General features: G+C 57.0%; 3 protein-coding genes across 3 annotated transcripts; all 3 read left to right on the top strand.

The window, feature by feature from the left end:
* The first annotated feature begins 2,023 nt into the window (after positions 1 to 2,023).
* Positions 2,024 to 4,454, top strand: LOC132224726 (erythroid transcription factor-like). Its single transcript, XM_059679830.1, has 5 exons — positions 2,024 to 2,032; positions 2,459 to 2,693; positions 2,796 to 2,974; positions 3,491 to 3,616; positions 4,086 to 4,454. Exons 1-5 carry the CDS (start codon positions 2,024 to 2,026, stop codon positions 4,452 to 4,454), a joined length of 918 nt encoding a protein of 305 aa, XP_059535813.1.
* Positions 4,455 to 7,755: 3,301 nt separating this feature from the next.
* On the top strand, positions 7,756 to 10,186 carry LOC132224727 (erythroid transcription factor-like). Its single transcript, XM_059679831.1, has 5 exons — positions 7,756 to 7,764; positions 8,191 to 8,425; positions 8,528 to 8,706; positions 9,223 to 9,348; positions 9,818 to 10,186. Exons 1-5 carry the CDS (start codon positions 7,756 to 7,758, stop codon positions 10,184 to 10,186), a joined length of 918 nt encoding a protein of 305 aa, XP_059535814.1.
* A 3,301-nt stretch (positions 10,187 to 13,487) lies between these two features.
* On the top strand, positions 13,488 to 15,918 carry LOC132224728 (erythroid transcription factor-like). Its single transcript, XM_059679832.1, has 5 exons — positions 13,488 to 13,496; positions 13,923 to 14,157; positions 14,260 to 14,438; positions 14,955 to 15,080; positions 15,550 to 15,918. Exons 1-5 carry the CDS (start codon positions 13,488 to 13,490, stop codon positions 15,916 to 15,918), a joined length of 918 nt encoding a protein of 305 aa, XP_059535815.1.
* The last annotated feature ends 687 nt before the right edge of the window (positions 15,919 to 16,605 follow it).

Below are 16,605 nucleotides of genomic sequence, written 5' to 3' on the forward strand. Positions count from 1 at the left end.
ACAGGGCTGAGCTAGGCTCCGTGACTTAGCCCCACACTGCCCAGAGGCTCCTAACCACAAGCAGCACCGTTTGCTGAGTGCTCACTGTGGTCAACAACAGCGGAAGGCTCAGGTGCTTTCCTTCATGAACACCTGAAAAAATACTCTAGTCCGGCTGGTGTGGCTCAGTGGTTGAGCATCAACAGAACAGCACCCCTTCAGCTCGTCCGCACACTGGCCCACTGAGGAACCACAGTAGTCCCTGCTCATGACAGGGATTGTCCAGAACTTCCCTGGCCGCTCCACAGAACCCCAGCCTCCTCATCCTGTGGGAGCCCCTGTCCTCGTCTTGAACAGAAACCTCTTGCAGAACCTGTGCTGGACAGGCCCCTGGACCCGCCGTGTTCAGGAGCCCCGGATCCCCAACTCCTATCAAAACGGCAGCCCTAGCCTGGTTCAGGAGCCTCTCTGATACTGGAGCTCTAAGGGAACCCTTTCTCTAATCAACAGGAAACCCATCCTGACCCTGAGCAGGATCACCGGTCCTCACCTTCTACAGGAGGCACCCTGTCCTGCCACCACAGCACAGGAACCTCCGCCTTTCCTGGTGGCAGGACTGAGCCTGCCCCACCCACCCTTATAGAAATGCCTGGCCTGACCCTCTTCATGGGACTCCATCTCTATAGGAATCCTGCCTGGACCTTGGACGGGACAGCTCTGTCCTCACACTGCACTGCAGCCCTCCCGTCCAGGGAGTATTTTACAACCACTTTGCTCATCTTAAAATCTAGTTCTGAAACCACCTCCCTGACTCTGTCTGCAGAAATTCTCTCTTACCATTGATGTTTCTATCCCTCTCCCTTCCTCTCTGAAATCTTTAAAAATATATTTTAAACAAAGAAATCCCCATCTGTAAACTCCTTGGGAACCCCGATTGAGTTCAGGAGCCTTGCTTGCATTGTTGACAATGACCCCTGGCGTCACTCTGCACAACAATCCCTACCTCACACCCTACCCCGCAGAGTCCACCGGAACCTGTGATCCAACTCTCAATGTGCACTTCAATCTTGAACTTACAGGGAAAACCTTTCCTGAATCTGTGGGAGGCACCTGCCCTGACCCCCTGCTTTAAGTCCAGACCTCATCCTATATAGGCACCGACAGCCTCACCTGGCACAGGACCTCCTGCCCAGACACTGTGCAGGGCTTGCTGATCTAACCCTGTGCCGGCTCCATGGCTCTGACCCTCTACAGGAAGCCCTGCCTATAACAGTGCTGGATTCTGCAGAAACCTATCCCTGACTTCCAACAGAAATCTGTAACTTGACCCGTTTCGGGAATCTCTGACCTGATCGTTCATAGGAACCCCTAAACTTGCCCTCTGGAAACACCCTCCTGACCCTGTATAGGTAGCCCTGATGTGCCTCTCTCTGGCAGCCTTGGTCTGGAAGCCTTGCCCTCCCCTTGTACAGGAGCCACTGTCTTGACTGTGGCTAGTGGCCACCACATGAAACAGCGTAGCTCTGGGGAGTCTACAGAATCCTGTAGCAGGCACTGCTATAGGCTTTTCAACCCTGTTCCCCTTTCTTCCTGACTCACTCACTTTCCCAGCCTCCCTTGCAATGACAGGTGGACATGTGACAGTTCTGATCAATGGCGTGAGCACAGTGACATACGCAACTTCCAGGCCTGGCCCATAGGAACCTCTCATGGGCCCTCTGATGAGCACTGGCTGCTGTTCTCAGTGGTTGGAGCATGGGCTTGTGCACTGAAGGGTCTCGGGTTTGATTCCCAGACAAGGGCATGCGCCTGGGTTTAGGTTTGATCCCCAGCCCCAGTTGGAGCATATGCAGGCAGCTGCTGCACTGGCTTTTCTGGCAGGGTTCCATGTTGCTGGGGTATCCATGGAGACCCTTAGCCAGGGTAGAACCCCACAAAGCAGCCATCTTAGAAATGGCCAGAAGCCTTCCCGAGGCTGTGTGGATCACGTTCCCTGTGTATGTGCAGACCTGGGAACGTACATCCCCAGACTGCATCATTGGGAATGAATACGGTAAGTAGGTGGGGGTGAGCCTAGTTGAGTGGCCCATGGGGCTCCACAAAGTTCTGCTAAAAGCCCATTGGGAAAAGGCTGCTGGTGACTGCAGCTGCCAGAGTGAGCAGTGGGACTCAGACCCAGGAGTCACCCAATGGCCAGCAGCTGCTCTGGCAACCTATGGGAAGGTGGGAAGGTTGGCCACCACGTGGGGCTGTTGGGAATCACCGCATCTTGAAAGCAGGATGGCTTCAGACCTTCTGTTCCCTTCTTTCTTCCTTCCCATACCCACCCACACCCCAAACAGTCTTCGAGGTTAATGCATGCCTCTGCTGTCTGGAGCGGACCCCAGGAGGCTCACCATACGCCAGCTGGGCCTATGGACGCACTGGGCTCCACCCTCCCGCATCTGTGAGCCCCACCTGGGAGTACACCCCTCCCCAGGCCTCAGAAGATTCCTATGCAAGAGGCACCTTCCTGGAGAACATCAGCGCACAGCGACTGAGTCCGGACCTGTTGATGCTGGGGCCTGCAGAGCCTTCCTCCATCCCTGTCCCCAGCAGTGCCTACGGGCCCCCCGACTTTCCTAGGAGCTTCTTTCCTCTAACCAGAAGCCCCCCCAATCCAGCCGTCTATTCCTCCCCCAACCTCCAAGGAACCCTGCCCCTGTCCACCTGTGGTGAGGCTCCCCCAAAGGGACAGGGAGGTTGAGGAGGGGGATGGGGTCCAAGGCAAAGTTGGGCTGAGCCTGGTCCCTCTTGCCCCCTGTCCACCTCACCAGAAGCCTGGGATTGTGCGCCATGCAGCGTGGTTCTGAGACGGTGTGATAGCCCGTGTACCAGGCACAGCGACAGTCCGGCAGGGCGAAAGTCCGGCAGAGCGAAAGCCGCTCCACAGTGCTACCTGCGCAATGCCGGTGGTCAGACGATGACTAGGCACAACAAGCCCCAGAGGCGCCCGGTAAGAGCCCAGGCCCGCCTCCCCTCACCCAGGTACTCTGTTCTCACTCCGGGCAGGGATCTCTGCCCTCACACTCTATGAGAACCCACATCCCCCCTCCCTGCCCCATCCACTCAGGGACCCAGCTCTGTACAGGAGTGTCTACCCTCAGCCCACCCTCGGGCTGCAAGCAGGCACGCCGTCCACTCCCTGCACTGCAGTTTTCATCCTTGGCTACACACTGGGATCACCGTGGGGCCCTCCCGAGATGGGTTGATTTACTTGGCCTGGGGCGCTGCCTGGGCATCAGGATTGTTTTCGACTCCCCAAGGGAGTCCAATGTCCGCCAACGCTGAGGACCACTGATGAAGCACCCCACGCCATCTGGAAAGCCCCGGGACAGGAGGCCATGTCCTCGCCCCTCAGAGCACCCTCGGTCTATGCCTTGTCCAGGAAGCCCTGCCTGCACCCTGACCCTCACCTCCTGGGTCCTCCACCCACCAGTGGCACTGACCCTCATTTTCTTGCTGCCCCCAGAAGGTCAGCAAGCGTGCAGGTGCCCAGTGCACCAACTGCCAGACAACCACCACGCCAGTGTGGCGGCTGAATGCTAACAGAGACCCCGTGTGCAATGCCTGCGGCATTTATTACAAGCGACACCAGGTGTGCCCTGCCTCTTGGAGCCTGCCCCCTGCACCCCCATCCCACTAACCTGGCCTTCCTTCTCCTTTTCCTTTCCTGTATTCTTCCTATCTCCCTTTCTCTCTTCTCCCTGTTATTCTACTCCCTCCTCCTTCCCCATCACCCTTCTCTTCTCTACACCTTCATCTCCTCCCTGCCCTGTCCTTTCCCTCCTGCTCCCTTCTCTCTCCTCCATTTCTCATTTCCTTCCCCCTCCCCTCCAGCCATCAGCTAGTCCTATGGCTAGAGGCTCCCTCAGCCTTTCCATTGCTTAGGGCCTCACAAGCTCATGACTCCTTAGGGCATTATCTGTGCCACAGCTGGGGCCTGCTCCCCTAGTCCTTGACCCAGTTCCCCACTGTTAAGGAGTGGGGTGGAAAGGGTGTCCCTGGTGGAGACACAGAGGCAAAAGTCTGAGGTTGGGGAACACTCATGGCCTCTCTTTCATCAGGTGAACCGACCACGGACCGTGCAGAAGGGTGGTATAAAGTCTAGAAAACCCAGGCCATCACAGAAAGAAAAGAAGCCAGTGTCGAGCCTGGGAGGCACAGGACCCGCTGATGCTCCGGCTGGTAGCTTCATGGTGGTGGCTGGGGGCAGCGATGGTGGGAATTGTGGGGAAGTGCCCTCAGGCTGGAGATTGGGCCCACCTGATACTGCCCATCTCTACCAAGGCCCGGGCCCCGAGGTGCTGTCAGGGCCTGTCAGCCACCTCATGCCTTCCCCCGGGCCCCTGTTGGGTTCAACCACAGGCTCCTTCCCCACAGGCCCCATGCCTCCCGCCACCACCAGCACTGTGGAGGCGCCACTCAGCCCATGAGGACACAGAGCATGACTCAGAGCAGGGGTAGGGTCCCTCTCCGCGTGGAGCCAGAAGTTTCTACAACCCAACCTCTGGGCCCTCACAGCTCTTGGTCTGGACCATCGACGATTTGTAAAATAAATCATCAGAGTCCTGAAGTTGGAGGTGTGAGTCTGAGTGGGACTGAATAAAGAGCCGTGGTAGGTGGGGTGTGCAACGGTGCCTGTGGTTCTCTGGTGATGGCGTGAGGCCGTGTGAGACAGCACGTGTCACCCTTCATGATAGGGGGTTATGATGTGCAAGTATAAGAGTGTACTAGTATGTGAGACCACGTGTGACAGCAACCAGGGTGTATGATATGGCGTGTACATGCACACGTCATGGGCAGAGACTGTGTAGTGGCTGACTGCTCTGTGAGGTGGTGACCATGGGGGTGAGGTTCTGAGAGATGGTGTGCACGACACCAGACAACTGTGAGAAACGGGGCACCAGTGACTGTCTGAGAGGACATGGGGGTATGTGTGCAACGGGGTGTGCTGAGGCAACGTGTGAGGCTGTGCTCATGTGATTGCGCACCATGCAGGGTGGTTCTGAGACGGTGTGACAGCATGTGTGCCAGGCACAGCATTTGCTCAATAAACATTTCTGGGATGCTCACCAAGGGCTGTGTAGGACGGAATGTGGAGACCTAGCAGTGTGACCTGAGGTACTGCGTGCCAGGAGGTCTTTGTGGGTCTGCATACTTGTGTGCAAGCGTGTGTATGTGAGCGTATCGCATATCCTGTGCCCTGTCACAGTGTCTCTGAGTGGCTGACAGCGTGAGCAGCTCCGTACACTTGTTTGTGGAGGTATCAATATATACAATTTCAGTCTGTAAGTTAGGGACCCACCTCCAGGGGACAGAAGACATGTTCAGGACAGGAACGGGAGGCCAAGTTTGGGGCTGGAAAGACAGCCAGCAAGAAGGGCAGAGGCCGGTCTGGGACCGTGGGGTTGTCCATGGGCCCTCCTGTCACTCATCTCTGATCTCTCTCAGCCCAGCTCGGCCTGCAGCCCTGTGGGAAATGGTAGAGAAGGAGGGGGGAGATTAGGAGGACAAAATAATCTCTAGGGGGGGATATTTAGACCCCATAGGTGGTGAGCTCCCCACAGTGCCAATTCCCTCCCCAATGCACCCACTCACCTGGGATGTGTTCTTCCATGGAACAAACCCTCACACTGGAGCATGCACGGAGTCAGGTGACATCCTAACCCAGACAGGTTAAGCGTCTCTCCCAAGGCCACACAGCTGGTGGCACAGGGCTGAGCTAGGCTCCGTGACTTAGCCCCACACTGCCCAGAGGCTCCTAACCACAAGCAGCACCGTTTGCTGAGTGCTCACTGTGGTCAACAACAGCGGAAGGCTCAGGTGCTTTCCTTCATGAACACCTGAAAAAATACTCTAGTCCGGCTGGTGTGGCTCAGTGGTTGAGCATCAACAGAACAGCACCCCTTCAGCTCGTCCGCACACTGGCCCACTGAGGAACCACAGTAGTCCCTGCTCATGACAGGGATTGTCCAGAACTTCCCTGGCCGCTCCACAGAACCCCAGCCTCCTCATCCTGTGGGAGCCCCTGTCCTCGTCTTGAACAGAAACCTCTTGCAGAACCTGTGCTGGACAGGCCCCTGGACCCGCCGTGTTCAGGAGCCCCGGATCCCCAACTCCTATCAAAACGGCAGCCCTAGCCTGGTTCAGGAGCCTCTCTGATACTGGAGCTCTAAGGGAACCCTTTCTCTAATCAACAGGAAACCCATCCTGACCCTGAGCAGGATCACCGGTCCTCACCTTCTACAGGAGGCACCCTGTCCTGCCACCACAGCACAGGAACCTCCGCCTTTCCTGGTGGCAGGACTGAGCCTGCCCCACCCACCCTTATAGAAATGCCTGGCCTGACCCTCTTCATGGGACTCCATCTCTATAGGAATCCTGCCTGGACCTTGGACGGGACAGCTCTGTCCTCACACTGCACTGCAGCCCTCCCGTCCAGGGAGTATTTTACAACCACTTTGCTCATCTTAAAATCTAGTTCTGAAACCACCTCCCTGACTCTGTCTGCAGAAATTCTCTCTTACCATTGATGTTTCTATCCCTCTCCCTTCCTCTCTGAAATCTTTAAAAATATATTTTAAACAAAGAAATCCCCATCTGTAAACTCCTTGGGAACCCCGATTGAGTTCAGGAGCCTTGCTTGCATTGTTGACAATGACCCCTGGCGTCACTCTGCACAACAATCCCTACCTCACACCCTACCCCGCAGAGTCCACCGGAACCTGTGATCCAACTCTCAATGTGCACTTCAATCTTGAACTTACAGGGAAAACCTTTCCTGAATCTGTGGGAGGCACCTGCCCTGACCCCCTGCTTTAAGTCCAGACCTCATCCTATATAGGCACCGACAGCCTCACCTGGCACAGGACCTCCTGCCCAGACACTGTGCAGGGCTTGCTGATCTAACCCTGTGCCGGCTCCATGGCTCTGACCCTCTACAGGAAGCCCTGCCTATAACAGTGCTGGATTCTGCAGAAACCTATCCCTGACTTCCAACAGAAATCTGTAACTTGACCCGTTTCGGGAATCTCTGACCTGATCGTTCATAGGAACCCCTAAACTTGCCCTCTGGAAACACCCTCCTGACCCTGTATAGGTAGCCCTGATGTGCCTCTCTCTGGCAGCCTTGGTCTGGAAGCCTTGCCCTCCCCTTGTACAGGAGCCACTGTCTTGACTGTGGCTAGTGGCCACCACATGAAACAGCGTAGCTCTGGGGAGTCTACAGAATCCTGTAGCAGGCACTGCTATAGGCTTTTCAACCCTGTTCCCCTTTCTTCCTGACTCACTCACTTTCCCAGCCTCCCTTGCAATGACAGGTGGACATGTGACAGTTCTGATCAATGGCGTGAGCACAGTGACATACGCAACTTCCAGGCCTGGCCCATAGGAACCTCTCATGGGCCCTCTGATGAGCACTGGCTGCTGTTCTCAGTGGTTGGAGCATGGGCTTGTGCACTGAAGGGTCTCGGGTTTGATTCCCAGACAAGGGCATGCGCCTGGGTTTAGGTTTGATCCCCAGCCCCAGTTGGAGCATATGCAGGCAGCTGCTGCACTGGCTTTTCTGGCAGGGTTCCATGTTGCTGGGGTATCCATGGAGACCCTTAGCCAGGGTAGAACCCCACAAAGCAGCCATCTTAGAAATGGCCAGAAGCCTTCCCGAGGCTGTGTGGATCACGTTCCCTGTGTATGTGCAGACCTGGGAACGTACATCCCCAGACTGCATCATTGGGAATGAATACGGTAAGTAGGTGGGGGTGAGCCTAGTTGAGTGGCCCATGGGGCTCCACAAAGTTCTGCTAAAAGCCCATTGGGAAAAGGCTGCTGGTGACTGCAGCTGCCAGAGTGAGCAGTGGGACTCAGACCCAGGAGTCACCCAATGGCCAGCAGCTGCTCTGGCAACCTATGGGAAGGTGGGAAGGTTGGCCACCACGTGGGGCTGTTGGGAATCACCGCATCTTGAAAGCAGGATGGCTTCAGACCTTCTGTTCCCTTCTTTCTTCCTTCCCATACCCACCCACACCCCAAACAGTCTTCGAGGTTAATGCATGCCTCTGCTGTCTGGAGCGGACCCCAGGAGGCTCACCATACGCCAGCTGGGCCTATGGACGCACTGGGCTCCACCCTCCCGCATCTGTGAGCCCCACCTGGGAGTACACCCCTCCCCAGGCCTCAGAAGATTCCTATGCAAGAGGCACCTTCCTGGAGAACATCAGCGCACAGCGACTGAGTCCGGACCTGTTGATGCTGGGGCCTGCAGAGCCTTCCTCCATCCCTGTCCCCAGCAGTGCCTACGGGCCCCCCGACTTTCCTAGGAGCTTCTTTCCTCTAACCAGAAGCCCCCCCAATCCAGCCGTCTATTCCTCCCCCAACCTCCAAGGTACCCTGCCCCTGTCCACCTGTGGTGAGGCTCCCCCAAAGGGACAGGGAGGTTGAGGAGGGGGATGGGGTCCAAGGCAAAGTTGGGCTGAGCCTGGTCCCTCTTGCCCCCTGTCCACCTCACCAGAGGCCTGGGATTGTGCGCCATGCAGCGTGGTTCTGAGACGGTGTGATAGCCCGTGTACCAGGCACAGCGACAGTCCGGCAGGGCGAAAGTCCGGCAGAGCGAAAGCCGCTCCACAGTGCTACCTGCGCAATGCCGGTGGTCAGACGATGACTAGGCACAACAAGCCCCAGAGGCGCCCGGTAAGAGCCCAGGCCCGCCTCCCCTCACCCAGGTACTCTGTTCTCACTCCGGGCAGGGATCTCTGCCCTCACACTCTATGAGAACCCACATCCCCCCTCCCTGCCCCATCCACTCAGGGACCCAGCTCTGTACAGGAGTGTCTACCCTCAGCCCACCCTCGGGCTGCAAGCAGGCACGCCGTCCACTCCCTGCACTGCAGTTTTCATCCTTGGCTACACACTGGGATCACCGTGGGGCCCTCCCGAGATGGGTTGATTTACTTGGCCTGGGGCGCTGCCTGGGCATCAGGATTGTTTTCGACTCCCCAAGGGAGTCCAATGTCCGCCAACGCTGAGGACCACTGATGAAGCACCCCACGCCATCTGGAAAGCCCCGGGACAGGAGGCCATGTCCTCGCCCCTCAGAGCACCCTCGGTCTATGCCTTGTCCAGGAAGCCCTGCCTGCACCCTGACCCTCACCTCCTGGGTCCTCCACCCACCAGTGGCACTGACCCTCATTTTCTTGCTGCCCCCAGAAGGTCAGCAAGCGTGCAGGTGCCCAGTGCACCAACTGCCAGACAACCACCACGCCAGTGTGGCGGCTGAATGCTAACAGAGACCCCGTGTGCAATGCCTGCGGCATTTATTACAAGCGACACCAGGTGTGCCCTGCCTCTTGGAGCCTGCCCCCTGCACCCCCATCCCACTAACCTGGCCTTCCTTCTCCTTTTCCTTTCCTGTATTCTTCCTATCTCCCTTTCTCTCTTCTCCCTGTTATTCTACTCCCTCCTCCTTCCCCATCACCCTTCTCTTCTCTACACCTTCATCTCCTCCCTGCCCTGTCCTTTCCCTCCTGCTCCCTTCTCTCTCCTCCATTTCTCATTTCCTTCCCCCTCCCCTCCAGCCATCAGCTAGTCCTATGGCTAGAGGCTCCCTCAGCCTTTCCATTGCTTAGGGCCTCACAAGCTCATGACTCCTTAGGGCATTATCTGTGCCACAGCTGGGGCCTGCTCCCCTAGTCCTTGACCCAGTTCCCCACTGTTAAGGAGTGGGGTGGAAAGGGTGTCCCTGGTGGAGACACAGAGGCAAAAGTCTGAGGTTGGGGAACACTCATGGCCTCTCTTTCATCAGGTGAACCGACCACGGACCGTGCAGAAGGGTGGTATAAAGTCTAGAAAACCCAGGCCATCACAGAAAGAAAAGAAGCCAGTGTCGAGCCTGGGAGGCACAGGACCGGCTGATGCTGTGGCTGGTGGCTTCATGGTGGTGGCTGGGGGCAGCGATGGTGGGAATTGTGGGGAAGTGGCCTCGGGCTGGAGATTGGGCCCACCTGATACTGCCCATCCCTACCAAGGCCCGGGCCCCGAGGTGCTGTCAGGGCCTGTCAGCCACCTCATGCCTTCCCCCGGGCCCCTGTTGGGTTCAACCACAGGCTCCTTCCCCACAGGCCCCATGCCTCCCGCCACCACCAGCACTGTGGAGGCGCCACTCAGCCCATGAGGACACAGAGCATGACTCAGAGCAGGGGTAGGGTCCCTCTCCGCGTGGAGCCAGAAGTTTCTACAACCCAACCTCTGGGCCCTCACAGCTCTTGGTCTGGACCATCGACGATTTGTAAAATAAATCATCAGAGTCCTGAAGTTGGAGGTGTGAGTCTGAGTGGGACTGAATAAAGAGCCGTGGTAGGTGGGGTGTGCAACGGTGCCTGTGGTTCTCTGGTGATGGCGTGAGGCCGTGTGAGACAGCACGTGTCACCCTTCATGATAGGGGGTTATGATGTGCAAGTATAAGAGTGTACTAGTATGTGAGACCACGTGTGACAGCAACCAGGGTGTATGATATGGCGTGTACATGCACACGTCATGGGCAGAGACTGTGTAGTGGCTGACTGCTCTGTGAGGTGGTGACCATGGGGGTGAGGTTCTGAGAGATGGTGTGCACGACACCAGACAACTGTGAGAAACGGGGCACCAGTGACTGTCTGAGAGGACATGGGGGTATGTGTGCAACGGGGTGTGCTGAGGCAACGTGTGAGGCTGTGCTCATGTGATTGCGCACCATGCAGGGTGGTTCTGAGACGGTGTGACAGCATGTGTGCCAGGCACAGCATTTGCTCAATAAACATTTCTGGGATGCTCACCAAGGGCTGTGTAGGACGGAATGTGGAGACCTAGCAGTGTGACCTGAGGTACTGCGTGCCAGGAGGTCTTTGTGGGTCTGCATACTTGTGTGCAAGCGTGTGTATGTGAGCGTATCGCATATCCTGTGCCCTGTCACGGTGTCTCTGAGTGGCTGACAGCGTGAGCAGCTCCGTACACTTGTTTGTGGAGGTATCAATATATACAATTTCAGTCTGTAAGTTAGGGACCCACCTCCAGGGGACAGAAGACATGTTCAGGACAGGAACGGGAGGCCAAGTTTGGGGCTGGAAAGACAGCCAGCAAGAAGGGCAGAGGCCGGTCTGGGACCGTGGGGTTGTCCATGGGCCCTCCTGTCACTCATCTCTGATCTCTCTCAGCCCAGCTCGGCCTGCAGCCCTGTGGGAAATGGTAGAGAAGGAGGGGGGAGATTAGGAGGACAAAATAATCTCTAGGGGGGGATATTTAGACCCCATAGGTGGTGAGCTCCCCACAGTGCCAATTCCCTCCCCAATGCACCCACTCACCTGGGATGTGTTCTTCCATGGAACAAACCCTCACACTGGAGCATGCACGGAGTCAGGTGACATCCTAACCCAGACAGGTTAAGCGTCTCTCCCAAGGCCACACAGCTGGTGGCACAGGGCTGAGCTAGGCTCCGTGACTTAGCCCCACACTGCCCAGAGGCTCCTAACCACAAGCAGCACCGTTTGCTGAGTGCTCACTGTGGTCAACAACAGCGGAAGGCTCAGGTGCTTTCCTTCATGAACACCTGAAAAAATACTCTAGTCCGGCTGGTGTGGCTCAGTGGTTGAGCATCAACAGAACAGCACCCCTTCAGCTCGTCCGCACACTGGCCCACTGAGGAACCACAGTAGTCCCTGCTCATGACAGGGATTGTCCAGAACTTCCCTGGCCGCTCCACAGAACCCCAGCCTCCTCATCCTGTGGGAGCCCCTGTCCTCGTCTTGAACAGAAACCTCTTGCAGAACCTGTGCTGGACAGGCCCCTGGACCCGCCGTGTTCAGGAGCCCCGGATCCCCAACTCCTATCAAAACGGCAGCCCTAGCCTGGTTCAGGAGCCTCTCTGATACTGGAGCTCTAAGGGAACCCTTTCTCTAATCAACAGGAAACCCATCCTGACCCTGAGCAGGATCACCGGTCCTCACCTTCTACAGGAGGCACCCTGTCCTGCCACCACAGCACAGGAACCTCCGCCTTTCCTGGTGGCAGGACTGAGCCTGCCCCACCCACCCTTATAGAAATGCCTGGCCTGACCCTCTTCATGGGACTCCATCTCTATAGGAATCCTGCCTGGACCTTGGACGGGACAGCTCTGTCCTCACACTGCACTGCAGCCCTCCCGTCCAGGGAGTATTTTACAACCACTTTGCTCATCTTAAAATCTAGTTCTGAAACCACCTCCCTGACTCTGTCTGCAGAAATTCTCTCTTACCATTGATGTTTCTATCCCTCTCCCTTCCTCTCTGAAATCTTTAAAAATATATTTTAAACAAAGAAATCCCCATCTGTAAACTCCTTGGGAACCCCGATTGAGTTCAGGAGCCTTGCTTGCATTGTTGACAATGACCCCTGGCGTCACTCTGCACAACAATCCCTACCTCACACCCTACCCCGCAGAGTCCACCGGAACCTGTGATCCAACTCTCAATGTGCACTTCAATCTTGAACTTACAGGGAAAACCTTTCCTGAATCTGTGGGAGGCACCTGCCCTGACCCCCTGCTTTAAGTCCAGACCTCATCCTATATAGGCACCGACAGCCTCACCTGGCACAGGACCTCCTGCCCAGACACTGTGCAGGGCTTGCTGATCTAACCCTGTGCCGGCTCCATGGCTCTGACCCTCTACAGGAAGCCCTGCCTATAACAGTGCTGGATTCTGCAGAAACCTATCCCTGACTTCCAACAGAAATCTGTAACTTGACCCGTTTCGGGAATCTCTGACCTGATCGTTCATAGGAACCCCTAAACTTGCCCTCTGGAAACACCCTCCTGACCCTGTATAGGTAGCCCTGATGTGCCTCTCTCTGGCAGCCTTGGTCTGGAAGCCTTGCCCTCCCCTTGTACAGGAGCCACTGTCTTGACTGTGGCTAGTGGCCACCACATGAAACAGCGTAGCTCTGGGGAGTCTACAGAATCCTGTAGCAGGCACTGCTATAGGCTTTTCAACCCTGTTCCCCTTTCTTCCTGACTCACTCACTTTCCCAGCCTCCCTTGCAATGACAGGTGGACATGTGACAGTTCTGATCAATGGCGTGAGCACAGTGACATACGCAACTTCCAGGCCTGGCCCATAGGAACCTCTCATGGGCCCTCTGATGAGCACTGGCTGCTGTTCTCAGTGGTTGGAGCATGGGCTTGTGCACTGAAGGGTCTCGGGTTTGATTCCCAGACAAGGGCATGCGCCTGGGTTTAGGTTTGATCCCCAGCCCCAGTTGGAGCATATGCAGGCAGCTGCTGCACTGGCTTTTCTGGCAGGGTTCCATGTTGCTGGGGTATCCATGGAGACCCTTAGCCAGGGTAGAACCCCACAAAGCAGCCATCTTAGAAATGGCCAGAAGCCTTCCCGAGGCTGTGTGGATCACGTTCCCTGTGTATGTGCAGACCTGGGAACGTACATCCCCAGACTGCATCATTGGGAATGAATACGGTAAGTAGGTGGGGGTGAGCCTAGTTGAGTGGCCCATGGGGCTCCACAAAGTTCTGCTAAAAGCCCATTGGGAAAAGGCTGCTGGTGACTGCAGCTGCCAGAGTGAGCAGTGGGACTCAGACCCAGGAGTCACCCAATGGCCAGCAGCTGCTCTGGCAACCTATGGGAAGGTGGGAAGGTTGGCCACCACGTGGGGCTGTTGGGAATCACCGCATCTTGAAAGCAGGATGGCTTCAGACCTTCTGTTCCCTTCTTTCTTCCTTCCCATACCCACCCACACCCCAAACAGTCTTCGAGGTTAATGCATGCCTCTGCTGTCTGGAGCGGACCCCAGGAGGCTCACCATACGCCAGCTGGGCCTATGGACGCACTGGGCTCCACCCTCCCGCATCTGTGAGCCCCACCTGGGAGTACACCCCTCCCCAGGCCTCAGAAGATTCCTATGCAAGAGGCACCTTCCTGGAGAACATCAGCGCACAGCGACTGAGTCCGGACCTGTTGATGCTGGGGCCTGCAGAGCCTTCCTCCATCCCTGTCCCCAGCAGTGCCTACGGGCCCCCCGACTTTCCTAGGAGCTTCTTTCCTCTAACCAGAAGCCCCCCCAATCCAGCCGTCTATTCCTCCCCCAACCTCCAAGGTACCCTGCCCCTGTCCACCTGTGGTGAGGCTCCCCCAAAGGGACAGGGAGGTTGAGGAGGGGGATGGGGTCCAAGGCAAAGTTGGGCTGAGCCTGGTCCCTCTTGCCCCCTGTCCACCTCACCAGAGGCCTGGGATTGTGCGCCATGCAGCGTGGTTCTGAGACGGTGTGATAGCCCGTGTACCAGGCACAGCGACAGTCCGGCAGGGCGAAAGTCCGGCAGAGCGAAAGCCGCTCCACAGTGCTACCTGCGCAATGCCGGTGGTCAGACGATGACTAGGCACAACAAGCCCCAGAGGCGCCCGGTAAGAGCCCAGGCCCGCCTCCCCTCACCCAGGTACTCTGTTCTCACTCCGGGCAGGGATCTCTGCCCTCACACTCTATGAGAACCCACATCCCCCCTCCCTGCCCCATCCACTCAGGGACCCAGCTCTGTACAGGAGTGTCTACCCTCAGCCCACCCTCGGGCTGCAAGCAGGCACGCCGTCCACTCCCTGCACTGCAGTTTTCATCCTTGGCTACACACTGGGATCACCGTGGGGCCCTCCCGAGATGGGTTGATTTACTTGGCCTGGGGCGCTGCCTGGGCATCAGGATTGTTTTCGACTCCCCAAGGGAGTCCAATGTCCGCCAACGCTGAGGACCACTGATGAAGCACCCCACGCCATCTGGAAAGCCCCGGGACAGGAGGCCATGTCCTCGCCCCTCAGAGCACCCTCGGTCTATGCCTTGTCCAGGAAGCCCTGCCTGCACCCTGACCCTCACCTCCTGGGTCCTCCACCCACCAGTGGCACTGACCCTCATTTTCTTGCTGCCCCCAGAAGGTCAGCAAGCGTGCAGGTGCCCAGTGCACCAACTGCCAGACAACCACCACGCCAGTGTGGCGGCTGAATGCTAACAGAGACCCCGTGTGCAATGCCTGCGGCATTTATTACAAGCGACACCAGGTGTGCCCTGCCTCTTGGAGCCTGCCCCCTGCACCCCCATCCCACTAACCTGGCCTTCCTTCTCCTTTTCCTTTCCTGTATTCTTCCTATCTCCCTTTCTCTCTTCTCCCTGTTATTCTACTCCCTCCTCCTTCCCCATCACCCTTCTCTTCTCTACACCTTCATCTCCTCCCTGCCCTGTCCTTTCCCTCCTGCTCCCTTCTCTCTCCTCCATTTCTCATTTCCTTCCCCCTCCCCTCCAGCCATCAGCTAGTCCTATGGCTAGAGGCTCCCTCAGCCTTTCCATTGCTTAGGGCCTCACAAGCTCATGACTCCTTAGGGCATTATCTGTGCCACAGCTGGGGCCTGCTCCCCTAGTCCTTGACCCAGTTCCCCACTGTTAAGGAGTGGGGTGGAAAGGGTGTCCCTGGTGGAGACACAGAGGCAAAAGTCTGAGGTTGGGGAACACTCATGGCCTCTCTTTCATCAGGTGAACCGACCACGGACCGTGCAGAAGGGTGGTATAAAGTCTAGAAAACCCAGGCCATCACAGAAAGAAAAGAAGCCAGTGTCGAGCCTGGGAGGCACAGGACCCGCTGATGCTCCGGCTGGTAGCTTCATGGTGGTGGCTGGGGGCAGCGATGGTGGGAATTGTGGGGAAGTGCCCTCAGGCTGGAGATTGGGCCCACCTGATACTGCCCATCTCTACCAAGGCCCGGGCCCCGAGGTGCTGTCAGGGCCTGTCAGCCACCTCATGCCTTCCCCCGGGCCCCTGTTGGGTTCAACCACAGGCTCCTTCCCCACAGGCCCCATGCCTCCCGCCACCACCAGCACTGTGGAGGCGCCACTCAGCCCATGAGGACACAGAGCATGACTCAGAGCAGGGGTAGGGTCCCTCTCCGCGTGGAGCCAGAAGTTTCTACAACCCAACCTCTGGGCCCTCACAGCTCTTGGTCTGGACCATCGACGATTTGTAAAATAAATCATCAGAGTCCTGAAGTTGGAGGTGTGAGTCTGAGTGGGACTGAATAAAGAGCCGTGGTAGGTGGGGTGTGCAACGGTGCCTGTGGTTCTCTGGTGATGGCGTGAGGCCGTGTGAGACAGCACGTGTCACCCTTCATGATAGGGGGTTATGATGTGCAAGTATAAGAGTGTACTAGTATGTGAGACCACGTGTGACAGCAACCAGGGTGTATGATATGGCGTGTACATGCACACGTCATGGGCAGAGACTGTGTAGTGGCTGACTGCTCTGTGAGGTGGTGACCATGGGGGTGAGGTTCTGAGAGATGGTGTGCACGACACCAGACAACTGTGAGAAACGGGGCACCAGTGACTGTCTGAGAGGACATGGGGGTATGTGTGCAACGGGGTGTGCTGAGGCAACGTGTGAGGCTGTGCTCATGTGATTGCGCACCATGCAGGGTGGTTCTGAGACGGTGTGACAGCATGTGTGCCAGGCACAGCATTTGCTCAATAAACATTTCTGGGATGCTCACCAAGGGCTGTGTAGGACGGAATGTGGAGACCTAGCAGTGTGACCTGA

Source organism: Myotis daubentonii, chromosome X, assembly GCF_963259705.1.
Source record: "Myotis daubentonii chromosome X, mMyoDau2.1, whole genome shotgun sequence".
NCBI lineage: Eukaryota > Metazoa > Chordata > Mammalia > Chiroptera > Vespertilionidae > Myotis > Myotis daubentonii.

Coding starts and splice junctions, on each gene's coding strand:
- LOC132224726 (XM_059679830.1), top strand. Junction 2,694..2,795: donor CCTGCCCCTGTCCACCTGTG/GTGAGGCTCCCC, acceptor CCACCTCACCAG/AAGCCTGGGATTGTGCGCCA. Junction 2,975..3,490: donor ACAAGCCCCAGAGGCGCCCG/GTAAGAGCCCAG, acceptor TGCTGCCCCCAG/AAGGTCAGCAAGCGTGCAGG.
- LOC132224727 (XM_059679831.1), top strand. Junction 8,426..8,527: donor CCTGCCCCTGTCCACCTGTG/GTGAGGCTCCCC, acceptor CCACCTCACCAG/AGGCCTGGGATTGTGCGCCA. Junction 9,349..9,817: donor TTTATTACAAGCGACACCAG/GTGTGCCCTGCC, acceptor CTCTTTCATCAG/GTGAACCGACCACGGACCGT.
- LOC132224728 (XM_059679832.1), top strand. Junction 14,158..14,259: donor CCTGCCCCTGTCCACCTGTG/GTGAGGCTCCCC, acceptor CCACCTCACCAG/AGGCCTGGGATTGTGCGCCA. Junction 15,081..15,549: donor TTTATTACAAGCGACACCAG/GTGTGCCCTGCC, acceptor CTCTTTCATCAG/GTGAACCGACCACGGACCGT.